General features: G+C 41.0%; 1 protein-coding gene across 1 annotated transcript; it reads right to left on the bottom strand.

Annotated features, from left to right (window-relative positions):
- Window positions 1–1,624: 1,624 nt before the first annotated feature.
- LOC124659751 (nodal modulator 1-like) lies at window positions 1,625–17,157 on the bottom strand. The gene is made up of 27 exons (XM_047197570.1): window positions 16,991–17,157; window positions 16,836–16,901; window positions 15,926–16,012; window positions 14,013–14,069; window positions 13,835–13,899; window positions 13,578–13,744; window positions 12,534–12,595; window positions 12,364–12,447; window positions 12,063–12,219; window positions 11,325–11,440; window positions 10,750–10,878; window positions 9,347–9,418; window positions 8,923–9,018; window positions 8,767–8,844; window positions 8,194–8,322; window positions 7,896–8,072; window positions 7,617–7,817; window positions 7,416–7,529; window positions 7,075–7,328; window positions 6,819–6,861; window positions 6,485–6,733; window positions 5,813–6,040; window positions 5,036–5,127; window positions 3,075–3,303; window positions 2,621–2,977; window positions 2,219–2,292; window positions 1,625–2,125 (listed from the first exon to the last, which is right to left on the bottom strand). The coding sequence occupies exons 1-27, from the start codon at window positions 17,087–17,089 to the stop codon at window positions 2,020–2,022; spliced, it is 3,588 nt and encodes a 1,195-aa protein (XP_047053526.1). The 5' UTR covers window positions 17,090–17,157; the 3' UTR covers window positions 1,625–2,019.
- Window positions 17,158–17,468: the final 311 nt, after the last annotated feature.

Genomic DNA, 17,468 nt, shown 5'->3' with positions numbered 1-17,468 from the left:
ATCTTATACTCCGTACTACATGTGTTTGACAAATAGAGGATGTCACGCATGTGAGCACGTCTTAGGCAAAGGAAAGGCGCCACCAGTGAGCCAAGGCATATTAAAGTGGCGCAGGTGTGGGTGGCGTGTGCTAATTTAATGTGAGTATGGATCATGCGTACTACCACAGAGTGGGCATATAAAATGCCAATGTTGTAGTACGTAACTTGTAAGTTGTAACTGAATCGGGTACGAGCTGAATTGAGGAATATATATACAATCATAATTCTCCTGCTACTCCTCACGCTGGCGATCGTACCAGCCAGGTGGGCACTGTACATGTACTGAAGGAACCTTTCTCACCCTGTCACATTATAATTTTAAGAGCATCTCCACGGATTTGGGTGTACTGGACGTTTAGCCGCTTCCAGTCGCCGCTCCAAAACTCTTTTTCATTTGGCACGGTTCAATATGGTGTTCGGCGCCATGAACCTATCTTCGCTACACAGGAGACGTTGCGGGACGTCGGACGCAACTAAAAAACGCATCACGAGTGACGGGGCCAGTTGTGTCATCATCATAGGGTTGTCTAACACCAATCGCCTATCTTTGGCCAAGGAAAATAAATTTCCGCGTATTGCAGTTTCCCAGACGCGCACAGGGAGACGTCTTGTCGCGCTTTGTCCTTCATGCCGGTGTTAATGTACGCCACCACTCCCTAGTGCTCACACGACCCTAGCACCACATAACTTTCTCCATAAGGGTTCAACTGGTTGTGGTCAAGAACACGGATGCGGCTGCCGTGGCAGAGGCAAGGGTGGTCTTGCTGCACGCTCGTGGTCGCCTGCACGGTCGCCATAACCTGAGGAAGAGGAGACGGAGTTCCTATGCGACAAGTACTTCGAGTTCCTCATCCTCATCAACGACAATCCTTTCGGCAAGAAGAAGCTCCCGAACAATTTCATGGAATTTCTTGTCGGCCAGGGTGAACCTGCAGGCTGCGACGTTTGTTGGTGGCCCATGGAGATCTTGTTCGACGGGTAAGTAAGATGTACCTCCACGCCGGCTGAGAGAAGTTCGTCCACGACCACAACCTAGAGGTTGGCTACTTTGTGAACTTCCTCTACAAAGGCGACGGCGAGATGAGTGTCAAGGTCTTCGACAACAAGTCATGTCATACTACCAAGACAACGACTCCGGCAACTACATCAGCGATGAAGGCTGAGGGCCATTAGAAACTCTAGTCTAGGTTTTTATGCTTCCCTTGGGTGTCTGTGTCCACAAGCTTTTTGGATATTCTTCATCAGCTATTTTCCATGTAAAAGCGATGAAGCATCTCCAAAATTATAAATAAGGTATTTATTTTAAATAGTAAAATATATGTTTGGGGGAAACGACGCGCCCCAAAAGCAGCATCATGCAAAGGCATGTCCCAGACGGTCAATCCGGCACAACTAAAGATGGTCTAGCATGAGCATAGATTATGCAGATATTCAGTTCGAGTCATGAGTGCACGACCATAGATTATGCCCTTTTATCCAGCTTAAAAGTACGATACTAATACAGGAATTCAGTTGAAAAGTATCTAATCTAACATTTATGTACACAAGATACTGGTTGAAAGGTAGTTTCGACGTCCAAAAGATTGGTAAAAAGAAGAGAGACGGTATATATTCTTCTGAGACTGCTAGCAGTACAGGTTTTTGTTCTTCAATGTCATGCCACTAGCATAGAAGTTACTTTTCTAGAATGTCAACAACGATACTACAGGTAACCCTCTTGCCAACGGAAGTTGAAGTCCAGGCTCTCAAAAGCTTTGTCTGGCTCTTGCAAGTTGTACATAGTACCACCATCATACAACATTCCCAACAATGGGACCAAATTTGTAGGCAGTATCGGAAGTACAGAATACCAACTGTTAGGTTCCTTTTTCTCATCTGCAAAATTTCCCTCCGAGAAGAAAAGAAACAGCTACTTTCTAATCCTGACGTGTTCAATCTGTGGCTTCAACTTTGCAACACCTAATCTGAAGCATGTGTTTCAGGCTCTCTTTCTCAAACCTGTCTTCCGTGGTTCCTTTCTGCTTCCCGCACTTCCTGAACTTAGGGAAGTCATTCCTACAGCGCTTTGGTACAAGTCCTTCAACCTATAGGCATCATTATATCATATATAAAACAGTTCTGACAATCATAATTACTTAAATTTAAACAAAGAAGTTTGACGTGATATATCAACAAACCTTGGCATACTGATCACGAGTGCAACAACAGAAACTCCAACGATAAGAGGAAACACTGGGGCTGGGGTCAGTTCCTGCAAGAAATAGCAATTAGATGATATCCTATACGAAAACAGCTTAGAACACGTTGAAACTTCAGGTAGATGAAAAGTGTTGAGTTGAAACTTTTAATAAATTTGGTACAGATGCAATTTGCAGAGTACAAAGATATCTTGGTTCAGATTAAATAAGAACCCTCCCCGCCAAAAAAATAAAGAGCCTTTATTTGTGGTGCAGACATCTCTGAAGAAAATGGTTTCAAACAGCCCATTTCAATTCTTACCTCTTCACCAGTACAAGAACAAAAAAAAAAGACTACGGCGTTGTGTTGCAATGCTGATGCAAGTCTGTGAAAGGCGTTACCTGCTTGTGATGGCGTTCTTCAGTTTTGTATTTAACAGGACCAACATGAATCTGAGGTTGCTTTTCCAGGTCAACTTCAACCAGCTCCGATTCAAATATATGTGTATGTGATGGAAGGCCAGACCGAAGCTGAACAAGATGCTTGCCTTTGGGCAAATTTCGTACTTCAAAGTAGTATGAAAGAGGGACAGGAACTACAGATACTATTCTAGAGGGGTCAACAGCTGATCTAATTTCAACAGATAGATGTGGCTGCAACACATCAATGCCATCTCCTTCCACGTGACCACTCAAAATTGTTGTTTCTGGCTGTTCAAAAACCACAAAACTAATACCAGAGATGTCCTCCTGACCAACCTGATTAAAAAAAAAGAGCAGTGCCTCTGTCATTAACAGTTTTGAACAGTGAGTAGTATGCAAATTTTGCGTGCAAAGGAGATCCACAATAACTTACATCAATCGATACAAATTCTGGTGAAGCACGTTCAACTGCTGCCAACCTAATACTATCTTTTGCAGCCACTCTTACTGAGTAAGTTGAGCCAGGCACGAGTCCTCTAAGACGGAACCTTCCAAAGTAATCTGTGGTAGCTTCCTCATAATAACCTCTTGATTCAGATCTAGCCTCAATAAAAACGCCTTCCTTTGGTTGGCCGGTTAACAGTGTTACAGAACCCATGGCACTACATTGGAATGCTGGTTGAGTTAGTACCATAAGATTGGCTTAGTGAAGCAGGATGCAAGAACTGTCGTAATTGGTTAATTTAGAACTAACAAAACAAATCTTTAAACTGAAACACTGTCATTACACAAGCTAGGATGACTGCTATAATTGATCGATTTGGAACTTCACAAGCACATGAATGTGGGAATCATTCAAAAAGAAAAAACCAATATCATGACCATTAGTGGTAGCTCCAACCCTCCACCATGGTTTAAAAGGCGACGCCTTAACGCCTTGTGGTGGGGGTGCGCCTGGACGCATAGGCGCTCAAGGCGCAAGGCAAGGCGACGCCTTCAGTCGAAGCGAAGAGAAGGAAAGGGCTCCGGCCCAGTATACTCCGGCCCAGTACCCCCAGCCCAACCAGCCCAACGAGACGGGGCTGGACGAGAGCTCAACCTCGACCTCTCTGTCCCCCACCGGAAACGGCCCCCACAGCTGCTGCTGCCGTCGGAGGAGGCCATCCGAGATGGGCAAGGAGGAGGAGGAGGCCGGGCGGAGTGGCAGCCACCGCGGCGCCCGGCGGTGCTGTAGACTCCTAGGACGCCCGGAAGGAGATGCCCGGAAGCTTGGCCGGAGGAGGAGGAGATCTGGCGGAGGAGGAGCTCCTCTCTCTCTCTCTCAATCCACTCGATTTAGGTCACGGTGTGTTCCCCTCCTTCTCTCCTATCTTTACCCTCTCAATCCCCCCCTAATTTCCCTCCAATTTGGCCCCAATTTAACTTTTCCCGCCGCCAGCTCTCTTTCCCGCTCACCTATTGATGGCGTCCCAATGCGAGCAGAGCGTCCAGAAGCGAGGAAGGCGACGACTTTGACGCCTAGGCGAGGGAATCTGGACGCCTTCGTCAGAAACCAAAGGCGAGCCCAACGCCCTGCCCTCCTCGACCGCTTGGACGCCTAAGCGTCGCCTAAGCGTCACTTAGGCGACGCCTTTAAAACCATGCCCTCCACTTCAGCACTCATACAGTAGCAGTAGAAAGCCCATTAGGAACCATTCCGCACCTAGAACTCATTATTGTATTTGGTTAGGAAGGAGGAAATGGAACCTCCCCGTTCCTTCAAAGCGAATATACCCTCAAATGCGGAATACAGTGATTCCTCCAAATTCGTGGGAATCTGGTGGAATCCCTGCCTAACCATCACCGCAAACCACTCATAAAAAGCACCTTATCCTCACCTGACCAATCCACCCATTCCCTCGATTCTCCCAGGCAGTGCCGGCGGGAAATAGGCTGCGGCGGAGGGGAAGGAAGCAGTCTGTGACAACGGTGGCGGGGAAGGAAGCTATCAACTCATCTTTTCACTCAGTCGTTCTAACACATTGTCCCCCCACCTACCACCTCAAAATTAAAGGCCAATACCCAGCAGCAGCAGTATGAAAAACTAAGCTTTGACCATTGAGTTTCCTTAGTGGATTATGAGCAAATGAAAACCTGATGTCACAAATTATACTTTATAAACCAAATTTAACAGATTCTCTCGTCAGCATTGCATAGCCAGAACAGACCCTTGTATGCATCTGTAGGGTTCATAATTAATAGCTTCCTAAGAAATACTCAAATGGTGGATTCCAGAAATAATCTATGGCCATGAATTTTCTGCAGTTTCTAAGATGGTTTCTGTCTACAGATAGCAGGAGATGGGAGCAAATAAAAATATGCAGATCAAATTTTGTATGTAAAAGTCAAACAAACCTGTAGGCAACACGGGTTGCACGGAACTCAACCTCTCTAGACTCCCCAGAATTGAGATCAATAGCAACAGTTGATGGAGTAAATTTATATTCCTAAAGCAAAACCATCAAACAATTAAGGGCTCTCCAACCAATGAACTTGAAATAATGCCACAATTTAAGTTATATTATGTAACCTAGATGGCATATATAGTGGCTAGTGCGCCAGCATGACTCAATCTTTCTATGGACACTATGGCTTTCAAAAGAATATCAAACCCAATTCAAGTGTGAATTCTGAAGTGGGCAAGCATACCTGGTGAAAAAGTATATACAAATCAGAAAGACACTTAAAACTTTATTATCTTTTTTTCCTTGCAAAGTGTCTTTAGTATCCTTAGCGCATTAAGATTGAAGTGTAAAATAACTCTCTCCTTATTCTTTGATATTCTTATTTAAGAAATTTTGAGAAGTTAATTCAGCCGAGGCCTTGAGGGGATTGGCTATCACCCATCAGCTATTCTGTAGATGAAGGCTATAAGAACTCAATGAACAAGATAGTAGAAAGGACCCAGTTTGATCAAGTCATCCAGAGGTAACACGTCAATCCATGTTATGCATGAGAAAATAAAAACTACAAATGGGAGTCAACATAATGTGACAATCATATTAACATCTGAACAACCCGCCAATGTAATTAGATTATTCAGTAGCAACATCTACTTTCAAGAATTTAGCTTATTCATAATAGGTGCGGTGCGTTACAAACTAGCGCTGAGTATAAATGACAACAACGTACCTTAAGAAGAGGACGTAGATAGAAACTTCCAGGGAATAAGTTGGCAAAGCTGAAAGTTCCACCAGAACCACTAACTGAGTTGTTTCTGTAACCTCCTTCGCCACTCAAGGATAACAATACTGATGGTAACATCTCTGTATCTTTTTCACCATAAACACGTGCTAATATTTGACCAAGTTTCTGGCAAGAAAAGCTGTATGGGCCAGTTTTCTTGAGATGATAACCAACCTGCAGGAAGGTCGAAAATGATATCAGGTAGGTTATTCAAGAAAGCATATTTTTGGTCATTGCTGATTTTAAATGTTCCCTTTCCAGTTGTTATTGTGTAACTCATGCATACCATTACCAGCCGCAAATAAACATCATTTCACAATGAATACAACAGTGCATTATTAGAATTTGAATGAATACAAGTGGAACCATTTCTGACTAGTCTTCTAGTGGAAAGGTAAATTAAAATAAATGTGTTCCACATAAGCCTCACTTGCCATGGCTTTCTTATTTGAAAAAAAGAGTAATGTCAAGGCAGTTTGTATCTCCGGCAAAAACAAAACAAGAAAACTGAGAAATCAAGCCAATGCACTGTAGTACGCTACACAATTGCAGCATATACCCAGGAACTCAAGACTATAGCAAGAACACAAATATTTGTTTGCAGAAAATGATACAAACCTTTGAAGCTTCAACTTCATATCCTATATCATCATATAAAGGACCTGCAAAGAATGATCCTTTGGAATTTGTCTTTGTCTCTGCTGCTATATCACCATTCTTTAGTGCTGCAAACTTGCTATTTCCTGCTGCTAGAATCTTGATGTCAACATCAGAAGTTGCAGGTGAAACTGATCCTTCAAGGTATAGACCCGTTTTAGCAGTGATAGAAGGAACAGTATCTTGGCATCCATTCGTTGACACTGAAAACTGCAGTTTACATATTATGAATGTATTACAATCACGGTTTCACCATTCAGGAACAGAAGCTTTTTCTTAACAAACTATCACTCACCTGCTGCCGTGATGGATAAAATAGGATCTTTTTCCTTCCAGTGCTGTAAAAAGTTGTGAATCTTGTATTAAGAAAAGCATAATAGATGGATAATCATAATTGTTGGCTGAGATAAGGGAAACAAATAGTAAGAAAAGTAAACAAGAGTTACAGGCAGTACCAAAATTCTACAAAAGCAAATTTGACTATTGAGAAAGTCTTGATAGATATAGGACTGTTGGTTCAGAACTAAAAGAATTATGGGTAAGCATTATACCTAGAATCACGAGGGACAAAGATGAAGTTTTCCCCAAGATCAGTCCAAGTAGAGTACTCAAAGGCAGTAATGCCATTTTGATGGCTCTTTCCAAGTACAGGTATAGTGGAGATTTTCTCAATGGAACTCTCATCATCACTCTTAAAGGCATCAACAACAATATCTTCTGATAGATCAATTTCTTCCAGAGGAGAGCTTATGTCCACATGGATTTCACCTCTTACTAGATACTTCCTTGCACTGATATGAACCGGCTAACAGGGGGGGAGTCATTTAGCATTAGGGCGTCAAAGTGAAATTTACTTGCATAAATATTACAAAAATGTACACAAGTAGCTCACCATTGGATTCCGTGTATCAAACACAATGGATGAGCTCCCAAAGGAAATGCAAGGATTAACTAAATGAAGCTCATGTTGCCCAGGAGTTTCTATGCAAATTCTCTGTGGCCCTTTCTGTGCAGGACAAGAAGTGGATATATGTTAACCAGAAGTTCTATTGGCTCAAATATATTGTAGATTTATTGAGTACCAAGAATGGACCTTTATGAATAAGTCAAGTTTAGAAGAGTCTGGCTGATGAATGTATGCTTCAGTGTCATGGGTTGAGACTAGCTCTATCCAGTAGCCCTTTTGTACAAATACAATGTCTAGCACATCATCATTGCCAACATCTACATCCAAGGTATTCTGGTCCCAGCACCAATTATCGTTTGCAGGTGCCTCGGATGAAAAATGCTTCACCTGAAGGGTTCATTTACCAGATTTGTAAGACTTTAAACAGAACAGTACAATTTCAGTTATTGCTGCACAGGAATTTACCTCTAGACGATATTTTCCAGGAAATACTTTTGTGAACACAAAATTAGCATCACCTTGCTCCAAATTGGTTGTCTTCTTTTCATGTTCGATACCCCCAGCTATTCTAACAAGCGAGAGCAGAATATTTTCGCTGCATTTCTCTTTGCAGAGGACCGTACCATAAACATTGACTTGTGACTGTTTACAAAGAGAAATTGCTCAGTTATTATCGCAGTCTACAAAACATACATGAAACTTGATGGAAGTTAAATAATATTTAAAAAAATCCTGAGAATTTGTAAAAATGGTACTCGTTTACCTGAGAGAACTCTACATCAAGCAACGGGCTCTTCACATTGACATCAATATGTCCTGGTGAAAACATAAGGCTGGAAAAACCTTCGGAATCTACAGGTAATGCAGATAACCGGTATTCGCCAGTAGGAACCTGCAAATTTTGCAAGAAAGAAAGACAAATTAACAATTGTGCCATACAGGTCAACTTTAGATTATTTTACTTAATAAAAGAGTGCTGGAGGTCACATTGCAGGCTGGTTCGTGCTAAGATCAGACCAAATTTTACAAGGATATAAACAACCGTTCCAGCTAGAAGATTCTATGCAACAAAAAAGTCTTATTCACATGCAGAACACAAGATCGTCATTATTATTATTATTAGTAGAAAAGAGCAAAAGGCTTACTATGGAAAATTACTTTGCCTTGTGTTTGTTCAATCGGTATGCATGGAGGATACGTAGCATCTAACAATTATGAATAGTATTATAAGTGTTCAAACTACAACACATAGCTTACGATTCTATCTTCATATGAAAAAGTAGCAAAGGATTTAAACATCATTAGGTGCAAGTTGAAAACAAAAATAACCACATACCTCAAAGCAAAACCTTCCATTCTCGCTCACCATTTTCCTCTGAGGCTTTACATTTTCAGGTCCGTGTGTTAAAGTTACCTATCATCCCCATCAAAATGTGAGGCTAAAGTGATTGTCATGATATCGATGAAATGGAGAACTACATCAGTATATTACCATTGCTTTGGAATTTGGAGTTACAGTTCGGACAACACCACATACATCATATCGAACTGATTTGATATCATCAATGCTTGCCATGTTTGGTAGAATCTAGTGGAAAAGACAGTCATTAGCCATAAAAGGGAAGCTGAGGCACTTGGTCTTACTCCCTCCTTCCCAAAATGTAAGGCATATTAGTTTGTCCTAAGTCAAAACTTTTTAAGTTTCACCAAGATTACAACAAAAACAATCGACATCTATTATACCAAATAAATATGCATATTTCGAAATGTATTTACTGATATTGATTGTTACTGCAGGTGTTAATATTTTTTCCCTTATAAACTTGGTCAAACTTTAAAAAGTTTGAGTTAGGACAAAACTTATATAGTTCTATGCCTTTAATTTTGGGAAAGGACTCAATCAATAACTATGTTACCATGAAGTTCTCCAAACTGTTGAACTTATAATGATCCTTCTCGGCAACTATGGTATACTTCTTGGATGTAACCTACACAAAAGGCAGAACAGAAGGCAATTTATAGATGATGAAAATAGCAAGTTTACACTGAAAAATGAAGGGAGAGCATAAGTATCTGTGTTTCTTTCTTTTCAGGTCAACTAGAGGAACTAAGGCCCTGTTTGCATCAAAGGGAAAAAGGCATTTTCTAGGATAAGATTCCCATAGGAAAAATTCCTTCGGTACCATTCAGAATATTCATCTTAGAATTACTATGGGATGGCTATGCCTTAGGAAATGTTTTCTTCTATACTCCACATTTCCTATGTTCTCTTGCACGACATCCAAACAAATCTTTCGCAGCTATGCCATAACTCAATTAATGTGGTTTTCCTGTTCCTGACTTACAAGTTCTTTCGTTCCAAACGGGCCCAAGTGTGCTTGCAAAGACACAATTATGTACCTTTTTATTCCAATAATCTATGTATCCTAGTTCCTATTATTTATATGACAAGAACTTAAGAGTAAGAAGTTACAGTTCAGTTAGTGTCTGTTGGTCAGACTGGTTTAGAGTTGTCCAGTTTGAAGATGTACTAGCAATCAACTCAAGGGAAGTTGCCAAATTCCTGCTAAATTCTCCTAGGCTTGAGTTATTTTTGGAGTAGACATAGAATTATAAAGAAAACGGAATGTCAAATCAGAAAATGGTGGGTATGACCATATGAGGCATTGTTCTCAAGTCCAAATTTTGCAACCATGCTGAGTACTACAATAAAAAAAAAGCTTGTTGCTTCAAATGTGGTGAATTATTTGCTATTAGGAGCTTAAAGTTCCAGTAGAACATTTGGTGACAATTTGCTTCGAATTCCTATTATCATGAAATTTGCGATTCAGAAGACTATAAGATGACAATTTGTGCCAGAACGGATCAGGGCTAATTACTGCAAATCTGCAGCAGACACTAAGCTAGCTTCTAGTCCATTCCTAAGAGCAAAACCTAGAGGCATTCTTTTTGTAGCCTCTTATAATTTACTACCTGACATAACTAACTTATAACACTATTCACAGCTTTCTAGCCTTTAAGCTGAGACTAGAAACTTTTCTATACTTTAGTTGTACTTTTATCATATTTACTAAAAAATTATTGAAATTTCCAATACTTAGTGTGCAACAACCAACTTAACTGATTTGGTCAACAACAGATTTACTAGCTCCTCGTGAACCAGCTAGAGTAACTAAGCAGACCAGTGGAACTGGTATTCTCTACACAAATAATCATGCTACGCACTGATATTTGATATAAAATAAATATATGGTTAAGATGAAAAGTAACTCCCAATATCAACACATGTGCTAACTAATAATCGATCAAATAAGCTTACCTGATCAAGTCTGTAATACCCAAGATTATCTGTAACAGCTCTCAACTGACCATCAATTATGACATTGGCACCTTCGATGCCAGCACCATAGCCATCAACAACACGCCCACCAACAGAAAACCCAGTAACCTAGCAAGATAAATGTGAAAGTTTGCTAGTTCTTAGTCGAGATCAGGTTTGCATATGAGTGAGGAAGATAACCACTGAAATTGAATGTGTAAGAATATGTTCACGACCACATCGAATAAAGGAAGTTACAAAACTCATATGTGCTTAAGCAGCTAAAAGTTCTCAAGTCTACATGAAAATGTCATTTCATCCAAAATTTGCACCCAGCCAAGCTTGCAACAGTTTTGAATGCTTGAACCATGTACGTTCATCTACTATTTATATCCATTATTCAGAAAGCATGCATGCTAATCCAATTAGTTGTTACTTCATCAAGTTAACAGTTACCCAGCTTTAAATGATAAGTGGGTCCTCTGTATGTCATCCTCAAGAAAAAAGTAGCTTCATACATAACTTAAGAGTCCGAACTACGGGAAGCTCATATGCATAATATCTTCAAGTATTACCTGGAACTTTTCAGGGATCGTCATGTGACTATGTTCAACAGAAACAGGCAGTGAAGAAGGTGAGACTTCAAAAACAGTGTTTTCCCCTTTGTAGTATGGCAACAGCTCATAGTTACCTGCAGAATTATACCAAAATGAACATTTGTATGCTTACATACACAATGAAATGGTATGGCACAAAGATCACCTCACCCTCACAATCATGCAATACATGAAAATATTGAGTAGCAACAGAACTGGTGACACCAATAACACATCAAACAAAATTTAGCGCTATAAATAAAAGGATGGATTCAAATTTAGAACATTTGGAAAGGGACACCCCAAGGAATGTCTACAACTTGAAGCACCAACCCCAATGGTACTGTGGATTTAAAGCGTTCTTGTTAAACAAATAAGGTAGAATAAATATCTATATGAATGGAATACAGTGCAGTTCTCATGTAGGTTCCTTTATATACATACCTGGCAAAAACCAGAATAAGAATTTCAATGAATAACAGCCATAAATAGATAGAAAAGAATAATTACAATCCATGCTGCAAGAGGACAATCATTCCTTATCTATGAGATGATTATTATTAGTTAAATGAACACATACGTGTACAACTAATGGTGTTATCGTGGAACATCATAAGAGGACATGCCAAAAGGGAATCCTCGTAGCATGAAAACGAATAACTTCATTAAAGTAGTGTTGCACTGTGAGTGTGAAGAAGTTTATATAAGTTAACTTACCACAGGGTATTGATCTAAATGAGAACTTCCCGTCAGCACCAGATACTGCATGGCAAAGAGCACCTTCCCTGGGTGCACCAATCAAACCTTGTGAGCAAGGAACCTCCTTTACGTCATTTGAATATAAATACAGGTGAACTCCCAAGATTGGATTTCCCTGGCGAAGGAATTTTTTAATATATGTTAGTATATATAAAAATCCAGCAAACAAGAAAATCAGAATCACCGAGATGGCAATTTCAGTTATATGCCTACATCACTGGTTATTAACTTATTATCAATATGCAGATTCTTTCAGTACCTGTGCAACTACAGAGCCATGAATATTGTATCCAGATACAAAGAAAACATCATCTACAACAGCATTTCCAAATCGCAAGTCGGCCTACATATAAAAACATACTCCACTGTAAGACAACACAAGTGTTCCAACAATATATATTGGCAGATGAGCATAGATAAAATCCTAACCTCAGATGAACCTCTTATCTCAATTTCATAATCAGGATGAGAAGCACGCAATTTGTAGCTTCCTGGACAAGTTTAGACATAAATAATAAGCAAATGTGCTACATAAAGCAAACAAGCAAATGCATGTCAGGTATAATGTTAATGAAAGGACGAGAAACAAGATACACATGGTTATCATTTGTAGATGGGTGCAACAAGAACCTAGCTTGACATAGACCACTAATGATAAACTGAAATTTTGGCTGAGTTGGCTGCATATGTAGCAACAAGAACAGTATAGAAAGCTTAGCCAGAAATGTGGTGTTTGGACAGAGGAAACCATTCCATGGGATAGTTTTACCTCAAAATGTCTGTATCGTATTTGTATAGTATTAGATAGGAAGGAAAGGATGCATGAGACTTAGGAGTTGGGATGCAGCTGGCATATATGTAGTGATGTATGGGGCTTTTTTTGTAGGAAAAATGAATCTTGCTCCCATTCTACAGATGGCTCCAGTGGAACACCAAAGGAGGGAAATGAATTCTGGCCTCTAGGGTTCAACATAACAAAAATAAAGATAGCAGGTATGGCTTGTCATGATATCAGACCCGAACCAATTTTTCAGCGGTCAAACAGACAGGTCTAACTCCTATCAGAAGACACATGCCAACGTAATGTTAGTGAGCCAATTGCACATCTTTTACACAGGATTTGATCTGTAGAAATCAGATAATAGAAACAAGAAACCAGATTGAACAACCTATAAAGGTCACATCATATAAATCCTTAACAGGGTGCTAAAAACAACGTGAGAAGGAGATGGCTGCATAAGAAATGACCAGGACTCCTCGCATCGAACTTCAGACATGTATGTGCTGTGGTTTTCTATGCATAGATAACAATAATAATAATACTCCCTCCGATTCATATTAATTGACTCCAATATGGATGTATCTAGAACTAAAATATGTCTAGATACATTCATATTAGAGTCAATTAATATGAACCGGAGGGAGTAATAATAATAATAATAATAATAATAATAATAATAATGTGAAGCTAACCAGGAATTATGTTCACAAACGAATATCCTCCTGTTGATGATGTTAAAGCAGATGCAACTAATTCATCTGAATCTGATAACAGATCAACTTTCACACCAGAAGGACCTCCATCTTTTGAACAGCTCCTAGCGCCAACAGCTCCCACTATTCTACCAGATATTGTAAACCTGCATATTGGATTCAACAGTTTAAACTTAAATCTGACAATTGTGCACACAAAAAATACAATATCAAATAAAAAAGTCAAAGCAACAGACCCAGTGAACTGAAAGTTTATGTCTGCATTTCCATTGCATCCATTTTGGTCAATTACAACAGGAACCTGGAAATGTTAATTGATTACTTATTTCACATGAAAGGAAGGTTGAAGCAAAGCACGTAATTGACACAGAAACAAGGGATGAATGAACAGATTCAGTCCTGACATCAACTTACCGTTTCAGGCTTCCATGACCATCCCTTAGGCCCCTTAACTCTGACCACAAATGAACCCTGTGGATACAAACAACCAAAACCAAACAAACAGGATCAAAAAGTTATTTCCATTCCATGGCAAGGCAATGCTCAGTACATTGAAATATCACATACTCCCTCCGTTCTGAAATACTCTACATTCTAGGCCTAAAATTTGTTCTGAAATAGTCTACATTTTAGCTTTGTGATCAACAATAATAACAATAACACAGGAAACGAAGCAGTCTTAGGGGGTGTTTGTTTGGGCTTTTTTCAGCTTTCTAGAAGAAAAATCCAGCAAATCGAAACAAACGGGTGGCTTTGGGTGTTGGCTTTGGCAAAGCTGAAGCACCTAATAGGCAAAGATGGGGAAGCACGTCTTGAGGTGCTTCCCGCAACTTTCCCTTAAACATCCGAACTGTTTTTTTACTTGCCCATTTCGTTTGGGGAAAATTTGCTATAGGACACTGTTATTTTCTGGCGTTTGCCAAAACACACTGCTCGATTGTGTCTTTGCCAGGTACCATTACAATTTCGTGGCACATTTGCCAGAACACACCACCTAGCCGAAAACGGAAAGTTTTGCACTTTTACCTGGGATGACTGGTTTTGAAGACAAAATGCAAAACTTTCCGTTTTCGGCCAGGTGGTGTGTTCTGGCAAATGTGCCACAGAATTGTAATGGTACCTGGCAAAGACACAACCAAGCGGTGTGTTTTGGCAAACGCCAGAAAATAACGGTGTCCTGTAGCAAATTTTCCCTTTCGTTTGTAGTATTTACGGCAGATTGCCACCCTACACCGAATCGTTTTTCCCTTGCCCCGTTCTCTCTCCTGACTCGTTTCTTTTCCCCATCGACCGAACCGAGCAACAGCGACGCAAGGACCAACCCCGCAGTAGGCTGCCGCCACCACTCCGCCGGAGGGAGACCCTCCGCCTTAGCCCACCGTCCCCGGCCATCCTCCCTCCGTACCCGGCCGGTTCCCACGGAGGGGTGTAGTTCTGTTCTACGCCGACACGAGGCGGGACTCTGTAGAGAAGGCCATGGATGTGCTGCACCGGTGGTCTGCACAGCATTGTCTGAGGCCAGGGCGGTGTTCCGGCACGTCGTCCAACTAATTGAAGCCCAAGCCAATCAGACCTCCTCGTATTATTCACGGATTGCACTGCTGCACAAGCTGCACTCGTTGCAGTTTTCCCTGCCTGTGTTCATCTACGATCTATGTTCGTTGCGATGTTCCTGCTGTACTGCTGCACTCTTGGCTGAAACCAAGCTACTACTAGTACGTCTGCTAATTAAGGTGAAGTTAGTTCTCTAGCTATTGGTTGATTTGCTATTTTTTATTCTGACATGGATAAGTATTCTGATCACCATGATGTCTTTTTGATTTAGATTGGTATGGATATGTATTAGAGACAAAGTCACATATCCCCTTATACATTTCATTATTTCAATCAACACATAAATACGTTCTCGAAATATGGGGTATTTCAGACAATTTATCTGCCCACAGCGACACAGCTAGCCAAGGTGCCAAACAGTGAAACTCGGAACAGCGGCTTTCTCCATACAGAAGCTTTTCCCACAGAGCAGCTTTCCCCACACAGCCAGCAAGCCACAGCCCAAACAAAGAAGCCCTTACTTTTTCTATTGGATATCACTACTTTCAATATAGTTTGGATTGGTTGAAGTAGTACTAATAAATGTAGTACTGATTTGTCTGATTTTTTCTAGGATGTGTAGACTAAATCAGAACAGAGGGAGTACATCATAAAATTAGCTAGTACGTAGTATTGTTCAATCATTGTTCCTATTGTAAACAAGTTATAACATAAAAAGGGACAACACACATAATGAAAAAACAACTAAAAGCAAATATCGCACACAAAGATACCTTGTCATATACTGGAATGAAATAGTAGCCATTAGGAGCACACTGAGTGCTTTCTTTCACCAAACCATCGACAGTACACAGCTCAACCTGATTCAGAAAGTTTATGAAGGAATGGATTTGTGCATACCAGATACAACAAATACAAAACTAACAAAAAAAAGACTAAAGAGAGCATGAAGAATCAAATACATATAGAAACCAAAAGCAGGGGTGGACCTAGAGTCCCCTCCAGCCCGGGCGCCGCCCAGGCTTGACAGCGACGTAACACGATTTAAACCCAAAACAAGAAAGCATCGTAAGCCCTGTGCCTTGTAGTTTGCCCAGGTTTTCTGAGTCCGCCATTGCAAAAGTATCCTACCATCAACAATTACTTCAGATACAGCATTCATTCTAGCATAGCAAGTCGATCATGGATACAACTATTTTGGTTACAGTTTTTCTGACAGCTTCAACATTTGAAACTTACTCAAAAGTGAAAATCTCATCCTAGCAAGTTTTGTGACCACCATCACCAGCAACAAGAAATTACAACAGTCATGGTCTCAGGCAACAAAAGATTAGCATTTGATTCTCCACAGCCTACTTTTCCTTTTCTCCATGAGGAGAAATTAGGAGTAGAAACTAGTAAAGCAGTTGTACTGTACAAAGCAAGGAGCAATCAGAATTATGAACAATGCGCTCAGGCTAGCAGCAGCCACTGGAAGTTGGGGACCAGTGTCATCCGGCAATGATAAGAACCCACAAGGTCTCAGCTTAAGTGAACTAGCACAGGCAACAATACTTATCCTGCTGAACGACTCATGAACTACTCGCTGAGGCTCGCTCAAGAGTAGCAGCAGTAACAACAAAACGATAATTCCGGATATGGAAGAGCTCGAGTGGCACGCAAGGAGGGGCATTGATGGCATACCGTGATGTCGGAGTAGTCCAGCTTGGAGTCGGACGCCTTCCTGGACTTGGCCAAGCCCGAGCTCGCCTGCAACCAAGAGCCCAATCGAAACAATGCATCAGAGACAACCAAGCAGGGCCGAGGCAAAACTGAAGTTCGAGTAAGACGAGGAATACTTCGACGAAGCCGCCGCATCCGTGGATCTCGTCGGAGGCGGCGGAGAAGGTGGCGAGGGAGAGGAGGAGAAGGAGGAGGGCGGGGAGGCGGGGATCCATAGATCGGATCTATTGGTCGCCGAGCATGCCAGGAGACGACGAGTTCGAGGAGATGTGCAGCACTAGTAATAGCAGTGGAGTTGCGACTAGGAATTTTGTGTTGGGTTTATGTGGGCTGTTAATTGACCCTGCACTGGAGCCTTTGGCATCAGAGTGAGATCATGCAGTATATGGGCTGGGCTGGGCTGGTAAACGCCAGTTGAGTGCAGCCGGCCTTTCTTCCTGGTCGGTTATCACAACAACATCGTCATGGCCTATGAGTGTCTAAGCTTTATGGAAGCACAATTGCCCGTGCGTTGCATCGGTAGAAAAACTTTAATTGTAACTAGGAAAAATACCCGTGCGTTGCACCGGAAGATCGAAAAAAATAGCGTCACGA

The sequence above is a fragment of the Lolium rigidum genome, chromosome 6 (genome assembly GCF_022539505.1).
Source record: "Lolium rigidum isolate FL_2022 chromosome 6, APGP_CSIRO_Lrig_0.1, whole genome shotgun sequence".
Lineage (NCBI taxonomy): Eukaryota > Viridiplantae > Streptophyta > Magnoliopsida > Poales > Poaceae > Lolium > Lolium rigidum.
The sequence above is the reverse complement of the archived record's forward strand: the minus strand, read 5'-3'. Positions and strand labels throughout refer to the sequence as shown.